Source organism: Chlorocebus sabaeus, chromosome 11, assembly GCF_047675955.1.
Source record: "Chlorocebus sabaeus isolate Y175 chromosome 11, mChlSab1.0.hap1, whole genome shotgun sequence".
NCBI lineage: Eukaryota > Metazoa > Chordata > Mammalia > Primates > Cercopithecidae > Chlorocebus > Chlorocebus sabaeus.
In genome coordinates this window covers 25,857,886-25,878,864 of record NC_132914.1, presented here as the reverse complement: position 1 = coordinate 25,878,864, position 20,979 = coordinate 25,857,886, and the positions used below count along the sequence as shown (strand labels likewise).

Genomic DNA, 20,979 nt, shown 5'->3' with positions numbered 1-20,979 from the left:
CTTCCCAGTCAAAGGAAAAAATTTTTAAATAAATGATTAGTATGTTAAAAAGGTGAAAAGTGCTATGGGAAAAAGAAAAGATAGATCAGGAATAGTGAGGCTAAGGCCATATGACACCCATATTAAATAGGGTGTCAGGGAGGGCGGCTCAATGAGAGATAACACTTGAGCGAAACTCAAAGGTGGGGACTTTAGCCACGTGCCTCATCTGGGGAAGCAGCTTCCTGGTAAACAACTGGAGCAAGATCCCTGAGGGAGTGGCCTGGGGTGCTGGAGGATTGGAGGAACACCAGGGAAACCATGGCGTCTGGAACTGAGAGAGCAAAGGGAGAAGAAAAAGAGGTCAGCAGGTAATGGGATATACGTGGAGTCGGGAGTAGGGATGTCAGAGGGCCGTGCAAGTCATTGTTAACTTTGGACTCTATTCTCAGAGAAAGGGAAGCCGTTGCCCAGTGTTGAGAGAGGAGTCATGTACTCTGATTTACAATTTCAAGTGGATCCTTCTGTGTTGAGAATAGACTGAAGGAGGCCAAAGATGGAGGAAGACTTGTTGGGAGGCTCAAAGATCAATTCTATTTGTTTTTATATTGACAGGTTCCTCTGGTAGAAGTGAAAGCTTATCGACAGATGGCCCTACTAAGTTCCACTTTTGCGTTTGGTTGGAGCAAGTGGAACCTACTATGTAATTCTACGAAAGTTGTATTTAAGGTATAATATGTAGAAACCCATAAAACTACTTTGTCCTCCAAAAGAAGATAAAGTACTCTAAGACTAAATGAATGTAGACCATGGCTTCCCCTCTTAGAAAAGTAAAAAAAAATTATTCAATATGAAGTTTTAAAATTTCAAATTTTTGGCCAAGTGCGGTGGCTCACACCTGTAATCACAGCACTATGGGAGGCTGAGGTGGGTGGATCATCTGAGGTCAGGAGTTCAAGACCAGCCTGACCAACATGGTGAAACCCCATTTCTACCAAAAATACAAAATTAGCCAGATGTGGTGGCACATGCCTGTAATCCCAGCTACTCAGGAGGCTGAGGCAGGAGAATTGCTTGAACCTGAGAGGTGGAGGTTGTGGTGAACCGAGATTGTGCCATTGCACTCCAGCCTGGGCAACAAGAGCAAAACTCCATCTCAAAAAAAAAAAAAATTTTTTTCATCAAAAATATAAATCCAAATTATATAAAATTTATGCCTTTGTTGTCCAAGCTCTTGACTTCAAGCCAGGCCAGAGTCCTTGTATCTCTTTACAAATTGACTCAAGAACAAATGGAAGCCTTGCCGGGTGCAGTGGCTCACACATGTAATCCCAGCCACTTGGGAGGCTGAGGTAGAAGGATCGCTTGAGCCCAGGAATTTGAGGCTGAAGTGAGCTGTGATCACACCACTGCACCCCAGCCTGAACAACAGAGTGAGACCCCCATCTCTTTAAAAAAAGAACAAATGGAAGCTTTTAACATGAATATATCTGTGACTTACAGGCCCTCTCCTCTGAGAGGGTTAGTCCTCCAACTTAACTTCCTGATGCCTTGTTATCAGGTAGCAGTAACTATATCAAATTCTAAAAGCTGACTGATGAATGTTTTGGCCTAAACAGGCCACCATATTTATTTCTGTTTTTTATTGTGTGTTTCCTCCCGACTCAAATATAAGCTCCTTGAGGGCAGGGCTTTGTTGTTGCAGTTGTTATTTATATATGTTGTATGTCTGTATGTTTTCTGTGTTTTCTTTCCCTGTTATATCCCCAGCACTTAGAATAGTACCTCACACATGATAGGCACTCAATAAATATTTGTTGCATGAATTAATACATGTGGATAGGCTCCATAATCACCAAAATATAAACAGTGTCATGGTTTTTCAAAACCCAGTAATGGAACACATAGACTGTTTCTTTTTTTTTTTTTTTTTTTTTTTTTTTGAGACGGAGTCTCGCTCTGTCGCCCAGGCTGGAGTGCAGTGGCCAGATCTCAGCTCACTGCAAGCTCCGCCTCCCGGGTTTATGCCATTCTCCTGCCTCAGCCTCCGGAGTAGCTGGGACTACAGGCGCCCGCCACCTCGCCCGGCTAGTTTTTTGTATTTTTAGTAGAGACGGGGTTTCACCGTGTTAGCCAGGATGGTCTCGATCTCCTGACCTCATGATCCTCCCGTCTCGGCCTCCCACAGTGCTGGGATTACAGGCTTGAGCCACCGCGCCCGGCCAGACTGTTTCTTTTAACCTTTGCAATTTTAGGGGATAAATTGAGCCCTTCAAATAATAATCTGCTACCAAAATACTGAATAGAAGAGAAATTATTAACAAGTTGCTTGAATTTCCTTTTAGGTGAGGGAACACCTTACTGAAGAATGTACTGAGAATCCTAATTGGGCCCTTTTAATGTTTAGTGGTGACAGAGCACAAAGACTCAAGATCAAGGAAGAGAGTGAGGCATTTTCTGAAGCGCTTAAAGAAGAAACGGAGTTTCATTCTACTTTGTATCACATGGTGAGGGATTTTGCTTCTACAGAAGCAATGGAGAAAGTCAGGCGTTCCAACTGTCAGTTTGTCAACTCTGTGTGCCACGTGCTGCTGTCTACCAGATTGCTCAGCTACTCCTAACCTCCACTTACAAACCGTATTCAGCATGAAGAACCAGGCATGGTGAGAGACAGGTATTTCTGCAACAGAATGTAATGAGTGAATGAATACATTTCACATCAACTATTAAAATTTTGTAATCAGCATTTTCTACTCAAGTTTTCTTTTAAACACAGTATGGTTTTTTTTTCCTTTGAATACTTGGCCTGTTAAGCATTTCAACTTTCACTCTATGAAGATTTAAATGATTCTTTATTTCAATAAACTTTAACAAACAATATATAATCAAAGCTCATTCAAAGATCATAGGCAGACTTCTTCCCTGTTGTATGTTAGTTGGGGAGATAAAGGCAAAAAGAGGAAATGTAAGCTATCTTACAGTCATTCTGAGAACCTCTGGTTTCATGCTATACTTTCCCAGCTAAAAGTTACTAATTTACGAAGTTCAGATACTGAAACTTAAAAATCAAGATCCATGTATTAGGATGTCCTGCTGTCACACTGGTGGTGGCCCATTGTGTCGGAGTCTGGTAAATGGCCACAAGATATGTTCTAGAGACGTCCATGAGTCCTCTTGCTGTGTGGGAGCAGCATCCACAGACTTCTGGAAAAATCGGCCTGTGAAGAAGCTCATCAAAGCTGCAAACAGTACAATGAATGCAATAGAAAGCCAGAGGGCCTTATTAGCCTTTCTGATGGAGGACTTGAGATTTGTTGCCCAGGAAGCTATTGTGTCATATCTATAAGGAAAACACAAACAGAATTTGATAATTGGTAATTTGTCATTAGAAACATTCCTTTTGCTACCACCACCAATCAGGTGGTCCGTCCTCCATACCCGCAAAACTGCCTTTTAATCTGCATATTATGATTTATCATTTTGGTTTTGGAAACAATCTGCCTCCCACCCTTTGTAACTATTAGGATTAAAGAAATGATGTGCTACGATGAGAATCTGAAAATTACATGATGTAGGCATATCTTCTAACAAGTACATACAAGTATCTCATTCTTTCGGTAAGGTAAGGCAACATACTCCTACAGTGGAAACAAAATGTTCTTTGCTGGGTAGAGTGGATGTCTGTGTATGTACTTATGTGTGTGTACAGTAGTCCCCCTTTATTCTTGTGGGATAGGCTCCAAGACTATTTAGTACTCCGAAAATAGTACTAAACCCAGTATATACTGTTTTTTCCTATGGATACATGCCTATAATAAAATTGAATTTATAAATTAGGCACAGTAAAAGATGAAGAATAACTTACATAAAACAGAATAATTTATAACAATATATTACAGTAAAAGTTATGTGAATGTAGTCTCTCTCTCAAAATAGGCAACATAGGTTCAAGGATAACTAGACATACAAAGTTTGTTGTTCATCTTAAATATAACAATTTGGCAAGTCTTTTAGTAATTTGGTTAAGATTAATACTGTCAGCCCTGCTTCACCCTTTCCCATTCCACTAAAATGGTAGAATTTATCAAGTAGATAACTTACACTGAAGAGACATCCCACTTTGATGGATTATTTTTCTTTTCAGAAAGACTTGGCTTCCTTGTCCTTTCTACTATTTCTTCTCCAGGTGGCTCTGAGTCATCTTTAGTTCTGTAAATAAATATTGTTTTTAATATTTGAAACTAAGGATAATATGCTATAATTATTCATAAAATATTGGTAAATCTTACTGTAACTCGAGACAAACAAATGTTCTGTTTAGGGAAACTTGATAAATATCTAACTCTAAAAATCAAATCACCAGATTTATAACGTAAACCTTTTATAGAAATTTAGTTAAAAATAAGTTCCTCTATTTAGAAAAATAATACATGTGTAGAAAGTTAGAATATTAGCCACGTATACACAAAAAGGGGAAATTTAAAAAGAACATTCTGAAGTTAGTCTCACCACTCATCATTAACCAATGTTATTACTATGATTTCTTTGCATGCATATATATATATGCATGTTTAACCATACTTTATTAAACACTTTAATCTCAGCACTTTGGGAGGCCAAGGAAGGGGACTCCTCCCAAGGATCTCAGGATTCCAGGGATTGCTTGAGCCCTGGAGTTGGAGGCTGTAGTGAGCTATAGTTGCACCACTGCACCCCAGCCTAGGCAACAGAGTCAGACTCTGTCTCTTAAAAAATATATATATATATTAGATTATATACACATTTATATTGTACATTATGCATATATGTATTTAATACATATTTATACTCATATTTTTATATACTACATAACATTTATATTTTTTATATGTGTGCATATATATAAATATGCGTATGTATATTTTTTTTAAGAGACAGAGTGACTCTGTTGCTATACTGGAGTACAGTATATATAAATATATACTATATATAGACATATTTATATATAATATATACATACACATTTACATATAATATGTACACATAATATATACTATTCAAAGTTTATAATATAGAATATGTATATATGTGTGTATATATAGTATATATATTTTATGTATAAAAATGTATATTATATATGTATAATACATATTCATAGGTATATATATTTTATATATGGGTATGTACATACACCTGTGTGTGTGCGTATGTGTATGTGTATATATAAAACAAATGTGGACACCATATTTCTTTCTTTTAAATTTGATTGTATTTAACATTAGTAAAAATCTTTTCTCATTATTATTGAATGTATTCCTTTCTCTGTATGATTTCCAATCAGTGCTAACTTGGAGTAACAGAGTTTATTTTTTTCTCTGAAAATCTTAATAATTTAAAAAGTGTTTTTGAAAATATTCTCAATGTAAAATGAGTTAAAATAAAAGGTTAGTTAAAATAAATTAGTATTCAGTGAACTGGGAAATAGCAATTGATTGACTGCATTTTAAATCAAATCATATTATTTAAAGAGGTGTTCCTCCACCTAAGCAAAACGTAATTGTTCCACTATATTTGCTGATGAGTTCCGAGTTGGATTTGAATTTTGAAATCTCAAGCTCATAGTACCCTGAGAATTGCCAAAGGGAAATGTGTCTCAACGATCTTTTTTTTTTCATTCAAACATCTATAGGAAATAAATATGATAGACTTTAGTTTTTAAAGAAAACAAGACCCAAAAGTCAGGATAAATTGCCTTTGTATAAGATTCTCAAGGCTTCAGTCTTTTGTTTACAAAGACTTCTCAGTGGAAATCATACCGTACTAACAAAAAGCAAAAACTAGATAATCTTTTGAAGGAGACTCTTGAACTGATTTTTTTTTTTTCCAACCAGCTCAAAAAAGATTCATTATGTTAACTCTAAATCTGAAAAGAGTTGTAACACATGCAGTAGGCAACCAGGACTTTAAGAAAAAAGAAAAAAAAAGAAACCAAAACAGATTATCTGAGGTTTGCACCATGTCATGCTCATCTTTATATTCCTTAGAATTAAGCAGAGTATTCATCACATGGTAGGCACTCATGAAAATGTATAAAATAAGCATAAAATCATCTCCTTAAGATCCCTCACTTTAACAGATATGAAAACCGAGACCAACTAAGGTTAGGCACTTTTTCTAATGTCACCCAAGGACTTAGAGGTAGCATTTCTGCATATCCCTCCTTCTTGCCCTCTATCTTTCACTATAGGAGTATATTTGTTTAGTTTGCTAGATACAGAGATAGCAATTCAGTATTCCTCTACTCTTCATTTACATAAATGGTAGATGTACATGTTACATATGTGCCTATATGTTATACATATGTTATATATCTCATGTTTTAAATATATATATATATATAAATAGATGGACATTTTACTTCTGTGGCTCTTTATTGACCTTTCTCCATTATGGACAGATACCTGGACAGGAAAAAAATTATCTTCACAAATATGGCAAATTCCAGGGTCTTTTCTAACTTAAGACCTCAAACTTTGCCATTCTGAGAGCTATGAGAGTGAATGTATTACTATTTAGAAATCACATTTCTATTGTGCTTTAGTTTATAAAAGCATTTTACAATGAATTATCTTTTTAATGATACAGCATTATTGCATCTCCGTGGAATAAAAGTGATTCCCACTGTTTATGTCCCAGTTCATGTCAGATTAATAAACACACTGAGCTTCACCTACTTTAGTTCACATTTTTCTTCTTCAGCATCTGCCCAGGAATAGGTGCTAATAAATCGAGGTAATGAGGGACGGTGTTCACTCTGCTTTGACCCCAAAATACGCCTAAATAAAGATGATTATAGCCACTTGTCAAATCAAATACATCTGTCGCCATTATCAATTTATTTCCTACTGCTTAAATAAATACAAAATTATATGTCCTAATTTTTTTTTCTTGGCACATTCACAGATTTCCTACTTCATGATAAAAAACTTCATAATTATATGCCAATTTACATAATTATTCTGTTTACACTTTGTACAAATCAAATATTACTATATCACTTAATTGAAGCACTCATTGAGTTTAGCCCAAGTATAAAATAGTAAGATTCCCAAAGAGGAACCATAAAATTACACTTACCAACTGCTTGACCTCCTACTGAATCGATCATTATTTTCCATCCCAGCCACCTTTAGAAGTTCAAATGTTAAAAGAAATGATAAAATATACGTTTATATTTTCTGTCATATGAAAATGAATTTACCTTTGACTAAGAACACTTAGGAATTGTCTTACCATTCCTGCATTTCCAATATTTCTGGGCAAAGAGGCAATAGTCACTCTTCGAAGAGAAGGTGGCTACCAGAAGGAGGAAAATGTACATTTAGAAAACTCTCAATAATTTATCATTGTATGCAACACCAGTGAATATCCTTGCACATGCACATCCATGCACTTGACCACTGCTGAGTTAAACAGTAGACATATCTTAAAGGATCCTTTTGTGGCCAAATTGTCTTCTAGAAATATTTTACCAGTTTATATTCCACCTAACTCAATGTTGGATTATTATAATTTATGCCAATCAAACAAATATAAGATTTCTTGTTTGGGTTTGCAATTATCTGACTTCTAGTAACATTGAACGTTGCTTTTTTATGTTAAATAATCATGTGTTTATCTTCTCTGAGAACCACCTGTTTATGTTTACCACCTTTGTCTATATTAATTTTGTTTATATTGAATTTTGTCTAAATTGAATTTTCATATTTCTGGCAGAAATGTTTTATTGTGAATCCAGCCAAATCTGTTCTTCTCTTTTGCCACCATTGCTTCTATGCTTAGAAAGATTTCTTTCAACTCAAGAGGAGATAAATATGCACCTACATGTATAGCTTTTTTGTTCATGGTTTCATTTTTTCCATTTAACACATTTGATTGTCATGATGTTTTAATAAATGAATGTGTTTCTTGAGATTTGTACAGAAAAGCATTATGTACAGAAAAGTATTATATGGTTCTTAAGGTTTAAATAAGTACATCAGGATACAAAATTTTTAAAAATGTAATAAATAAAGGGGTTCCATGTGAATCATTTTCTTAAACCATCATCCCTAATTTAATTTCATAGGTTAGTTGAGCATCAAGAATATGAAATCGTGGCCCAGGAAACTTGGTTTCTAATCATGCTCCTACCAATACATGATCATAACTGATCACTTAACTTCTGTGTTTCTCTTCCCTCGTCTGAAAAAGAGGGATTTGTATGGAACGATTTTAAAATCACTTATTGAAAAATTCTGTATATCTATGAAACCCTCATTTTCACACTGTGGCAAAACCTGCTGGTGACCTTTAGTATCACATTCTTCCTTCTTAGTAATAAGCCTCCCAAATACAAACTGTATTTTCCAGTCTCATTTGCAACAAAGAATGGAAGGAGAAATGTTATTTTGGACTTCTAGGGAGTGTCTTTACAGGGAGAGGGAACACTTGTCATTGCTGCTTTTTTTTTTCTTGGAATGAGATGACGTCATGATGAGGGCTTGGTGCCTGGATCTGAAGTAGCCATTGTAGACCCTGAGGCAGAAGCCAAGGGTTGAGGGTAGTGAGGCAGCAAGAAAGAAGGAGGCTGGTCCCTCAGGATCTTGTGAAGCTGCTGTGCCATTGTTGGGTTACCCACTTCCAACTTCAGTTTTGCAAAACAGAGAGAAACCATTGTTATACTGACTTTCTTCATGCTGCCAGGCACACTTAATTGATACAAAAATATAGCAGAGAGTATAAAAGCATACTTAGATAAACAAATACATCTATATGAATTAAAGTCACTATTTGGTTATTTACATATAAAGGCCTGAAGCTTCGAATAACATTTTAAAACCATCTTACAAGTATTTGCTAGACATTTGTTAAGTGAATTGGTAATTACCTTGGAGTTTAGAGAAGCTGAACGTTTTTTAATTTGGCAGTCATCTGAAAGAAAAAACAATTGACAGGTTTTAGCTATTACACATGTCATTTATGTTAAAGCAATGTTTTAATTCTTTAAAGGTAAAGCAAAATTCAGAAAATATTTATTAAGACTTTAGAGACTACCAAGCAATATAAATATCTGTTTATCATTCATTTAATGCTTCATAACAATTACAATCTTAACCAATGTAATACAGTCCTCTGTGTCACTGTGATGTCCACAATGCCTAGCTAGCACAGGGTAGGCACTACATGTGTGTCTGCTGGAGAAAGGAATCCAAAAGTACAGTTCAGAAGAGTATCAAATATGGTTACAATTCTAGAACAGGGGACGGATTCTCAAAATAAGAATTCTGCTCAGAAAAGTTCATATTGTTTATTTTAAATAAAACTATTGTAAGATTTGTAGAAACCATATGTTATTCCCCATAGCCTCATATGTTTCTCTCTTTTCCAGTTCATCAATCAGCTTACTGTGCCAGGGTCATTCCTTCCATGAGGAATCAAAACCATTGCTAATGGGAGCACCCATTTAAGTTATTTCTCCTTACTTTTTACATGTGGAAAAATTCAAATGTGTCCTAAATAGGGGAACACTAAGGTCAACTTCATGAGTTGGATTAAATATATTCTGTCATCTCAGTAATCTAAATTGAGTTAATAAATTTTCGGTGTCATTACCAAAGAATCCTTCACGTGCCCCAACCTGTTTTCTGACACCTTACTTTTAGCTCTATAAATAACAAGAATGAATGGTTTTTCTAATATAAACTTAGCCTAAGAGTTTTATTATACTAAAGTCATAATAAGACTTAGCAAAAAAGAGGAGAACGTAGAAAAACACAACTCATACTATTATCATAAACTTTTATTACCATCATCTTCAAGAGGATTGAAAGACCTTTCATTCTGCAGAAGAACCTGTTTCAGCTCTTCTAATTCAGCATGCTCTTTGGCATACATCCTCTTCAAGTTTTCTACATGCTGAATCATCACTTCAACTGCTTTACTGACCCGGCTTTCCTAGCAGGAGAAAAACAAGCACATTTACATTGAAAATACTACTATGAATTAAAAGATGGCGATTAAACACATTTACCTTCACTGCATTCCTAAATCCCACTAAAATGGCAATAAATGGTTTTTTTTAAAAAAGACATGCATCTACAGGGGCAAAGAGAAGAGAATATGACAACAAGACTTTGAAAGCTGGATAGAAGGACTAGTGGCAAATCACTAAGACCTGGAAAAGCTGAACCCTAAAGAAGGCAATAAGAAAAGCCTAGAAGCAATCTACATTGCACCTCAGTAAGGTTGAAGGTGGGTATGTGAACAGAAGAAATGGTTGAAAGTCTGTGTAAAAAAAAAAAAAAAAATTAGGTCCAGAGATCCCCTTCCTTGCTCTGGCCAGCGAAGCAATTTTCCCTCCACTATTTTGGTGAAAGACTGTATACAGGTGGATATCTAGAGAGAGTTGACTTGAGGTTTGTGGATTGGGAAAGAACAGATAGCTGATGATGGATCAATCATGCTGAAAACAATAGATTTAAGCAAAAATCTATATGCATATTGAATATTGAGATCCAACCTTATTCCTCCTTCCAGCTTCCAAACACTGGCAGCCAGAGTTACACCCTCAAGGCAGGCAGTTGGAAGGTTTTTCTCTGGGGATTCTAATATTCTAAGATAAAAGTCCTATAACTAATGACATTAGGAGTACCCGCTCCCCCCTGCCAGTGAAACATTTGGAATGTTCATAGTCCTATGAATATTTGTGTACAAGTATCTGAGTGTCTGTCTTCAATTCTTTGGGGTATACATCTAGGAATGGAATTGCTGAGTCATATTAGTTAAAAGTTAAATATATTAGTTTAACTTTTAAACATATTCCTAGTTAAACTTTTAAACATATTATTAGTAAACATATTCTATGTTTAACTTTTAAGGATCCACCAAACTGTTTTCCACAGTGGCTGAACCATTTCACATCTCCCAGCAACGTACAGTGTTTGCAATCTCCCCACATCCTCACCAACACTATTCCTTCTTTGCTTCCTCCCTCCCTCCTTACTTCCTTCCTTCCCACCTTCCTTCCTTCCTTTCTTCTTTCACAATAGACATCCTAGTGGGTGTGAAGTGGTGTCTCATTGTGGTTTTGATTTGCATTTTCCTAATACATATAAGCATCTTTTTACCTGCTTATTGACCATTTGTATATCTTCTTTGAAGAAATGTCTACTGAAGTCTTTGCCCTTTTTTTTTTTTTCCCAAACAGTTTTGCTCTTGTTGCCCAGGCTGGCATGCAATGGCACGATCTTGGCTCACTGCAACCTCTGTCTCCCAAGTTCCAGCGATTCTCCTGCCTCGGTCTCCTGAGTAGCTGAGATTACAGGCACGTGCCACCACGCCTGGCTAATTTTTGTATTTTTAGTAGACGAGGTTTTGCCATGTTGGCCAGGCTGGTCTCAAACTCCTAACCTCGTGATCCGCCCACCTTAGCCCCCAAAAGTGCTGGGATTACAGACGTGAGCCACTGCACCCGGCCACACATCCTTTCAAACTACAGGAAGACATTGGGTTTTACTCCAAGTAAAGTGAGGACCTTTAGGACACTGAACCAAAAAGTAACACAATCTAAGTTTTAAAAGGATTACTGTGGCTCCTTTATTAAGAACAGACTATGTTGGGAGGAGGGATTGGAATTGGATGGAAGCAGGGAGACCATATAGGAACCTATTGCGTTAATCTGGACAAAATAGAATGGAGGCTTAGATCAAGACGGTAACAGTCGAAAGGGAAATAAGTGGTTGAATTCTGAATATATTCCGACAATTCAGCCAATAGGGTTTCTGTAGGATTTAATGTGAAGTGAGAGAGAAAGGTGTTGAGAATTACTCCAACTCCTTCTGCCCCTATTTTGGCCTGAGCAACTAAAAGGACAGAGCTGCCTTTGAGTGAAGTAAGGAGCTTATGCATGGGGTAAGGTTTGGCGCGGGGACCATGAACACTTCAGTTTTGAATGTTAGGTTCGAGGTGATAAAACATCCAAGTGGGATTGTTGAGTCAGCAGTAGCATACCCTGGTCTGGAGCTCAGGGGAGTGGATTAGGCTAAACATAAGAATTTGAGAGTCCTCAGGTGACTGCACGGGATCACAGGGGGACGGCGTGCACATGGAGATCAGATGTGCACGAGTGGAGTCCCGCCGGTCTTCAATATTCAGAGGTCGGGGAGAAGGGGTAGGACTGAAGGAAGCCTGGAAGGAGCGGTGCGTGATGTACAGAAAAGCCAGGGGACGTGATGTCTGGAAGTTAAGTGAGGAAAGCGTTTCCAGGAAGAGGAAGACATCAGCCATGCCAGATGAGGACTGAGAAACTGAATTTCATAATGCGGAGGTCACTAGTGACCTTGGAAAAATCTGCTTTGTGGAAGCAAAAGGCTGATTTAGATTGGGTTTCAGAGAATATGGGAGGAGGAAGACTGAACACAGTGAGTACCATTCTGTTGAGGTTTGCTGTAAATGGGAGCAGAGAAACAGGGTGGTGGCCAGAAAAGAAAGGATGAAAGGTTATTTTGTTTGTGTTTGTTTTGTGTTATTATTCCCATCCAGAAAACAACATATTATTTGTGTGCTGATAGAAATGGTTCAGTAGAGTGGAGAAAATGTAAAAGAAGAAAAGTCAGGAGAATTTGGTCCCATGACTCTGAGTAAATTGCTGGGGAAGGCTCCCATCTACAGAGGGGATAGAGTTAGAGACAATGCATCTTCAGGAACAAGAGCAAGGGAATGTGTAAGGGTTCACACGCCGGGAGGCTTTGCGGCAGTTTCCTTTGATTGTCCCAGTTTCCTCAGTGAGGTTGGAAGCAAAGTCATGACCTGTGTTTGAGAGAGAATATGGGGAAAGACATGATAGTGGTTTGAGGAGAAAGGAAAGGCTGGGAAACTGATGTTTAAGAGAGAAGGAGGGTGATTGAGGGGAAGCCCCACGGATCCACTTGAGGTTGGTGATAATGAATTCAAAGAGAAACAGGTCAGCATGGGAATGCGATTTTCCAGCTCTGCAGGCATGAGAAGGAGAAGCAGATTTACTTGTAGATTCACCAAATAAGTAAGACAAAGCAAGAAAGGGAAAAGTGTTGAGGGGTCATGCAAGGTAGTGAAAACTATGTTTAACTGTGGAGTATAAGCTTGGCCAGGAAAGCAGAGTGGCCAACAGTAGCGTGAGGGACAGCGAAAAGGTGTGAGGGGCCAGAGATTGATACAAGAACAATATCTTCTTAGTGGAAGAGCAACAGATAATACCTAAAACTGAAAATAAATCACTAAATGACAGCATAAGCATGTTATTTAAAAATGTGAATGCAAATACAAAACAAATAAGACAAAAGAGTTGAAAGTTGTTTCTCTGGATCATGGGAAATTAGTAAGGCTTATAGAGCTGATTGACCTTTTAAAAAACTATGTGCATATATAACTTTAGTCAAAATGAAACAAAGAATAACAGTGTTCTCTAGTGAGGGGTTAAAAAGGAGCTAAGTTGTAAAAATGTATAACAAATGATCAAACTAAAATTACCACGACAATTAAATTTCTCCTTAAGAAAATATATTTTAACAAGTCTGCTTAGGTATAGATTTTAAAAATTTATACCTCCCCAGGTTTGCCCACAAAGAAATTTTGGAATTCTACTTCTCTAAGGATAAGTACACACAGATGCATATACAAGGATATTTACTGTAATATTGTTTATATCAGAAAAATGTCAAGAACATCCTGAAATGACTGAATACAAAGAATTGGTTAAATAATTTATGTCTACTCAACCAGTAGAATACCATAAAATGGTGATATGTGCGTATATATTTATATCACACAGAAAGTTACCTATGTTATATGATGAATAAAAAGCAGATTATAATACTATATAAGGGATTATAAACACTATATATAACACTATACGTCTTGAAGAATATATCACAAAATTTTTATGATTGTCACTGGCTCGTGTTATTAGATTTTTTTACATTTTTTATTTGTACATTCCATTTCTTTCTATATTAAACACATATGTCTTATACAACAAAAGTATTTTTAAAACTTATTCCTAGAAATAAGAAATCCATAGTCTCAGGAAAAATGAATCTTTTTTGTAATTTCATTCTAACCAGAGAAATGAAGACAGGTTACCTGATTGATAGCTCCCAACATCTCAGCCCTACTGGCCACTCGTGCTGTGCACTGGCTAAGAAACTTTATACTCTTCTCCAGCTTCTTAATGATTTCCTGTGCCTGGTTGTCATCTTCACACAGAGATGTTAAAGACTGTACAGAAAACAGCATATTAAAAGATATCCAAAACAAGCATTCAGCGAGTGATTCTAACACTGACTAAGTTGCAAATGTGGATGACATTCTAATCTCAATTATTTTGGTGGAAGATGAAAAGCAGCAGCAAAGGCCAATAATGAATGATACTGATATATTATTATCTGTGTTGGGTACTGGGTAGATATATGCAGGTGATCACAAATCTTTCATGTCTATTCTTGATCCCTTTTTTCTTTACTTCCCAAATTTGCCACATCTTTCTTTCTACAGCTAATAGGATGGGCTACAATTAATTGACAATGGTAAAGAGATTATGCTTATAAAAGAGGTGAATATCATATAAGGAGCATAGGTTGGAATTTTAAGAAACATAACCAAACATACTGGAATTAACAATGTCTCTGACAACGATGCTTGTTCTTCCATGAATGATAAGGTATGATTGGGATGGCTAGGTGAATATGCATTCATTGCCTTATGAATTTTCCTCTCAATCCTGTGCCCTTTACACAATATGATGCCCTTCCTGATGAACATCCTTCTCACCAGAGTACAGACAGGATTAAGTGAATAACAGATTTGGAAGCAGACATGACACTGCTCATTACCTATGTGATTGTGAGCAAGTTTCTAAAACTTTCCCAAATCTAAAACAACATGAATTATAAGAGACACCATGATTTTGTATATCATTAAGAAGGAAAAGGCTGTCAATAAAACCATTAGGCACCACCAACTATAAATTGCATCATAATTTTAGAAATGTTAAAAAAAAATTCAACCTTTCTGATTTGCTGTTTCCTCATCTGTCCGATCGGGACAATCACATATCCTCTCCAGGAATACTGTCATATGAGAGGTAAGAGATGCTAACTGCTTGTTGCACATTTGGTGCTCAATGAAGGACAGCCACTTTTGAAACAGACAGATATGGATAAGTTGTAGTCAGAGAGTTGCTAACCAACTAGAATGGCAATTGTCAGACTGCAGTTTATTAAGTGGTTTAAACCACCACCTGCAGTTGGGAAGGAAAGAGCAGATGTTAATTGTTAGCAAAACAGAGTATGGTCAACCAGGATTAAGCCGTGAAGAAATAGAGAATCTGAACAGGCCTATAACTAGTAAGAAGATTGAATCAGTAATCAAAAATCACCCAAAAAGAAAAATCCGTGGCTGAATTGGCTTCACTAGGGAATTCTACCAAACATTTAAAGAATTAATGCCAGTCTTCATAAAACTCTTCCCAAAAATTGAAGAGGAATACTTCCAAGCTCATTCCATGAAGTCCACATTACCTTAATGCCAAAGCCAGAAAAAGACATTAAAGAAAAAAAAAACTACAGACCAGTATCTCTGATAAATATTAATGTAAACATTCTCAACAAAATACTAGTAGACTGAATTCAACAGCACATAAAAAGGATTATACATCATGTACAAGTAGGATTTATTTCTATATTGTAAGGGTGATTTAACATGAAAAGCAATCAATATAATATACCACATTAACAAAAAGGAGGACAAAAGCCATATGGTCATTTCAACTGATGCAGAAAAAGCATGTGATAAGATTGAACACACTTTTCTGATTAAAAGACACAAAAACTAGGAATACTAACAAAAAGGTGTGAAAAACCACACAGATTATTTTTACTATGTCACTGAGGTGCTAATTAAGAAAACTAGAAATAGAAGAAAATTTCCTTAACCTAATAAAAGTTATATATGAAAACCCCACTACAATTATACTCAGTGGTGAAAGACTGAAAGCTTATTCCTTAAGGTCAGGAACAAGGTGAAGATGCCCACTGTCACCACTATTATTCAACATAGTACTGGAAGTTCTAGCCAGAACAATTAGGCAAGGAAAATAATGAAACGTTATCCAAATCAGAAAGGAAGAAGTAAAATTATTTCTGTTTGTAGATGATATGATCTCATACATAGTAAACACTAAAAATTCCACCAAAAAATCTGTTAGAACTAATACACACATTCAACAAAATTGTAGGGTACACAATTAACACAAAAAATTAGTTGTCTTTCTACACACTAACAATTTCCAAAAAGGAAATCAAGAAAACAATTCCCTTTACAATAGCATCAAAATGAATAAAATACTTAGGAATAAACCTAACAAAGGAGATAAAAGAGTTGTACACTGAAAACCACAAAACATTGCTGAAAAAAATTAAAGAAGACATAAATAAATGGAAAGACATCCTGTGTTCAAGGGTTGGTAGACCTAATTTTGTTATCTATACTACCCAAAGTGATATACAGATTCAAGTGTGTCTCTATCAAAATCTCAATGGCATTTTTTTTTTTTTTTGCAGAAATAGAAAAATTTATCCCAAAATTCATATGGAATCTAAAGGGACCCTAATAGCCAAAACACTTTGGAAAAAGAAAAAGGAGGAGGGCTCATGCTTCCTAATTTTAAAACATATTACAATGCTACAATAATTAAAACAGTGTGGTACTGGCATAAAAACAGATATATAGACCAATGGAATAGAATTAAAAGCCCAGAAATAAATGTATATGAAATGATCTTCAACCAGGCTGCCAAGAATGCACAATGAGGAAAGGATGGTCTCTTCAACAAAATATTGCTGAGAAAACTCGATATCCACATACAAAAGAATGAAGTTGGACCCTTACCTTACATCATATATAAAAACTAAAAATGGATTAAATACCTAAAAGTAAGACCCCAAACTAGAAAACTTCTAGAAGAAAACATAAGGGAAAAGCTTCAGGACATTGGTTTTGGCAATGATTTCTTGGATATAACACTGAGAGCACAGATAACAAAAGTGAAAATAGACGAATGGAACGACATCAGATTTAAAAGTCTTTATGCATCAAAGGACCCAGTCAACAGAAAAGGCAACCTATAGAATGGGAGAAAATATTTTCAAACCATACAACTGATAAGGGGTTAATAGCCACAATATATAAAGAACTTCTGCAACTCAACAATTAAAAATCCAAATAACTCAATTAAAAAATGGAAAGAGAGTGGTCTGAAGGCCCTGCCACATTGAGTGCAGCCTCCCGGGCATGCAGGTCCATGATATTCAAAGAACATTTTATGAAGAACACATTCTGTGAAAGATAAAGCTTGTCAAAAGTGCAAACCTACCAATGTGTTTGCTTTTCCTATGTAATTCTGCTGTCTGAAGAATTGGCAGGCTTGTTGAAAATAAGAAAGATGAAGAACCTTATGAAACTTTTGATCCTCCTTTACACAGCTCATCTATGTATGCCAATGAAGAATTCTCCAAATATTGTGGATTATCTATCACTTCAACTCCTCCAGGAAAAGAAGCAAAAAGAAGCTCGATTACTTCTGAAAATGAAGGAAGTGAAAATGATTCTGCAAAAATGAGTGCAAAAAAGCCAGGAAGAAAACTCAAACCCATTAGCAATGAGTCTGAAAGCACTGAAGAAAGTGATGTGAGAAGAAAAGTTAAATCAGTGGAGAAAATAAGGACTCAACAACACAAGGCTATTCCAACTGCAGCATCTTCAGACCTTTCAGAGAAACCAGCTGACTCAGTCACTTCCAAAAAGATAGGACCCATTAGTGCCCAGCCATCTGTGGAAAAAGACACACTGACAACAGAAAGTCAAGCAAAAACTCAGAAAAAAAGGGAATACATCTTATGGCAAAAGGAAGGTATCAAGAAGTGAAGCCATAGTCTCAGATATTTCCAACATTTGTGCATATTTAGTGTCTAGAAGGAAAAACCAACATCATGGAATTGAATAATTTTTTGCCTGCATTTGAGAAAACCCTCGTCCAGTATAAACATAGAATAGAATCTAAAATTTGTAAGAAAGCCATCAATAAATTTTATTTTAATAGTAAATAAGAACAAAATGTTTAAAAAGTCCAGATATTGAAAAATCTGAAAAAGAAGAATGCTAAGGTAATTTCAGATATCAAAAAGAAATGGCAGTGTTTGACTGAAGTCCAGGATGAACTGCTTTGGTTAGAGCCACCAAATGAAGCAACTACAAAAAAAATATTATGAACATAAGGAGAGAACAGTCTTCCCTTAGGAACGCAGCTATTTCTTATTTAATTCAAAACAACTTCATCAGAAGTATTCAGATGTTCAGGAGACAGAACCAAACGTAAAGGAAACATATGATTCATCCAGCCTTCCAGGTGTTATTTAAAGCAGGAACACTTTTGGGAGCTGAAAACCATCTGTAAAATATCAACCATCAATGAGAGAAGCTCCTCCACCAGGAATGAGAGACTAGTCTACTAAAATATGCCTATAGAAAGATTACTTTTATGCTACTATGTTACCTTCTACAACTGTACCCTTTTTTTTTTTTTTTTTTTTTTTTTTTTGAGATAGAGTCTCGCTCTGTCGCCCAGGCTGGAGTGCAATGGCGCGATCTCGGCTCACTGCAACCTCCACCTCCTGAGTTCAAGCAATTCTCCTGTCTCGGCCTCCCAAGTAACTGAGATTATAGGTGTGTGCCACCATGCCAAGTTAATTTTTTTTTTCTTTTTTGAGACGGAGTTTCACTCTTATCACCCAGGCTGAGTACAGTGGTGTGATCTCAGCTGACTGCAACCTCTGCCTCCCAGATTCAAGTGATTCTCCTGCCTCAGCCTCCCGAGTAGCTGGGACTACAGGCGCCCTCCACCACGCCTGGCTAATTTTTGTATTTTTAGTAGAGACAGTGTTTCACCATGTTGGCCAGGCTGGTCTCAAACTCCTGACCTCAGATGATCTGCCCGCCTTGGTCTCCCAACGTGTTGGGATTACAGGCGTGAGCCACCGCGCCCAGGCCCAGTTAATTTTTGTATTTTTAATAGAGACAGGGTTTCACCATGTTGGCCAGGCTAGTGTCAAACTCCTGACCTCAGGTGATGTGCCCACCTCAGTCTCCCGGAGTGCTGGGATTATAGGAGTGAGCCACCGTGCCCAGCCCTGAAACTGTACTTTTATAAATACAGTTTTTTTTCCTGCAAAGAAAATAGAAAGGGACTTTAATAGATATTTTTCCAAAGATGATATACAAATGGCCAAGAAGCACGTAAAAAGATGCACAGTATCATCGTCCATTAGAGAAATATAAACCACACCACAAGAAGATACCACTTCACACCCATTAGGGTGGCTATCATAAAATCAAACAGAAAATAACAAGTGTTGGTGAAGATTTGGAGAAACCAGAACCTTTGTGCACTTGCTGGTAACAATCTAAAATGATAGAGCTGCTATGAAAAACAGTACAGTGGTTTCTAAAAAAATTAAAAATAGAATTACTATATGACCTAGCAAGCCCACTCCTGACTCCAGATATACTCAAAAGAACTATAAGCAAGGTCTCCAAGGGTCTCCAAGAGATATATACACACCTATGTTTCTAACAGCACTATTCACAATAGCCAAGAAGTGGATGCAACCCAAATGCCCATCAATGGATGAATAGGTAAGCAAAAATTGATAGCTACAAGAGAATTTCATTGAGCTTTTAAAAAGAAGGAAATCCGCTCACTTGCTATAATATGGATAAGCCTTGAAGACATTATACTAAGTGAAATAAGCCAGTTACAAAAGACAAGTAATGTATGAATCCACTTATGCAAGTCCCTAAAGTAGTCAAATTCATAGAGTCAGCAGGATAATGGTTGCCAGGGGATGGGTTAAGGAGGAAAAGGGAAATTAACAGGTACAGAGTTTCAAGATCTGTTTTGCAACAATGTAAATAAATTTACATTGAACTGTGCACCTGAAGATGTTCAAGATGATAAATTTTATGTTACATATTTTATCACAGTAAAAAATAACATGATTCTTTTCCATGGTTTCTGAATTTTAATGTCCTTCATCCAAAACTAAGCCTACTAATTTTCCAGCTCATCTCTGAATGTATGGTAACTTCACTATATGGAAGGATAATAGTAGTTGTTATACTCCTATGCACCCCCATTATTCTCTCAGTACCCTACAGCAGGCTTGCCCATCATCTGCAAGACTGAATCAGTTACCATTCCCTTTCCTCAGTTAATCAGAAATGGAAATAAACTCGATTCTCTTCTTTGAAGCTTAAAATTGATATTATTTCCTATTGCTCAGTTTTCTGCATGATTCCTCTTCTGCCTGAAATTTGAAAATCCAGAGAAAAGGCAGATGACTCATGCAACCTACTTTAAAAAGACATTTTTCATTTTATTGCTGATACTCTTATTAGTAAAACTTCTATTTCAGCCTGGTCCTGCTTTTTTACTTTCTATGATTCACATTTGGGTCAGGCAGAGCTTGGTACCTGGTACCGGTTTGGGTCATATAAGTAATTTCTTATGTACTTACGAAAGTGTTATTAAAAATATGACCAGATGTTTTCTGTGGGTGTTTTTTGTTTTGTTTTTGAGACAGGGTCTCACTTTGTCACCCAAGCTGGTAGGCAATGGTGTGATTATAGCTCCCTGCAATCTCCAACTCCTGGGCTCAAATGATCCTCCTGCCTCAGCCTCCCAAGTAGCTGGGACTACAGGTGCGCACCACCGCATCTGGCTTTTTTTTTTTTTTTGTAGAGATGGGGTCTCACTATGTTACCCAGGCTGATCTTGAACTCCTGGCCTCAAGTGATCCTCCTGCCTTGGCCTCCAAAAGTGCTGGGATTATAGGTGTGAGCCACTGTGCCTGGCTTAGACCAAATGTTTATATCCCAAATGTTCTGATT

The 20,979-nt window shown here is 36.6% G+C and overlaps 2 protein-coding genes and 1 pseudogene across 19 annotated transcripts in view; 2 read left to right on the top strand and 1 right to left on the bottom strand.

Annotated features, from left to right (window-relative positions):
* Positions 1–6,008, top strand: part of DNAI7 (dynein axonemal intermediate chain 7) — an 84,778-nt gene extending 78,770 nt beyond the window's left edge. For 7 of the 9 annotated variants that reach the window (XM_073020561.1, XM_073020558.1, XM_007967942.3 and 4 more), the window contains 2 exons: positions 595–708; positions 2,325–6,008. In XM_073020561.1, coding sequence (XP_072876662.1) covers positions 595–708; positions 2,325–2,600 — 390 coding nt within the window. In that variant the 3' untranslated portion in view covers positions 2,601–6,008. The remainder of the gene's footprint in view (positions 1–594; positions 709–2,324) is intronic. The other 2 variants (XM_073020564.1, XM_073020563.1) reach the window with 2 other exon arrangements.
* IRAG2 (inositol 1,4,5-triphosphate receptor associated 2) overlaps positions 2,815–20,979 on the bottom strand; it is a 113,728-nt gene continuing 95,563 nt past the window's right edge. For 5 of the 10 annotated variants that reach the window (XM_073020553.1, XM_037990252.2, XM_007967955.3 and 2 more), the window contains 8 exons: positions 14,119–14,253; positions 9,807–9,954; positions 8,888–8,931; positions 7,252–7,314; positions 7,096–7,145; positions 6,693–6,794; positions 4,081–4,188; positions 2,815–3,319 (listed from right to left, as the gene is read on the bottom strand). In XM_073020553.1, coding sequence (XP_072876654.1) covers positions 3,076–3,319; positions 4,081–4,188; positions 6,693–6,794; positions 7,096–7,145; positions 7,252–7,314; positions 8,888–8,931; positions 9,807–9,954; positions 14,119–14,253 — 894 coding nt within the window. In that variant the 3' untranslated portion in view covers positions 2,815–3,075. The remainder of the gene's footprint in view (positions 3,320–4,080; positions 4,189–6,692; positions 6,795–7,095; positions 7,146–7,251; positions 7,315–8,887; positions 8,932–9,806; positions 9,955–14,118; positions 14,254–20,979) is intronic. The other 5 variants (XM_073020554.1, XM_073020555.1, XM_007967956.3 and 2 more) reach the window with 1 other exon arrangement.
* On the top strand, positions 15,299–20,977 carry LOC119621294 (centromere protein U pseudogene; annotated as a pseudogene).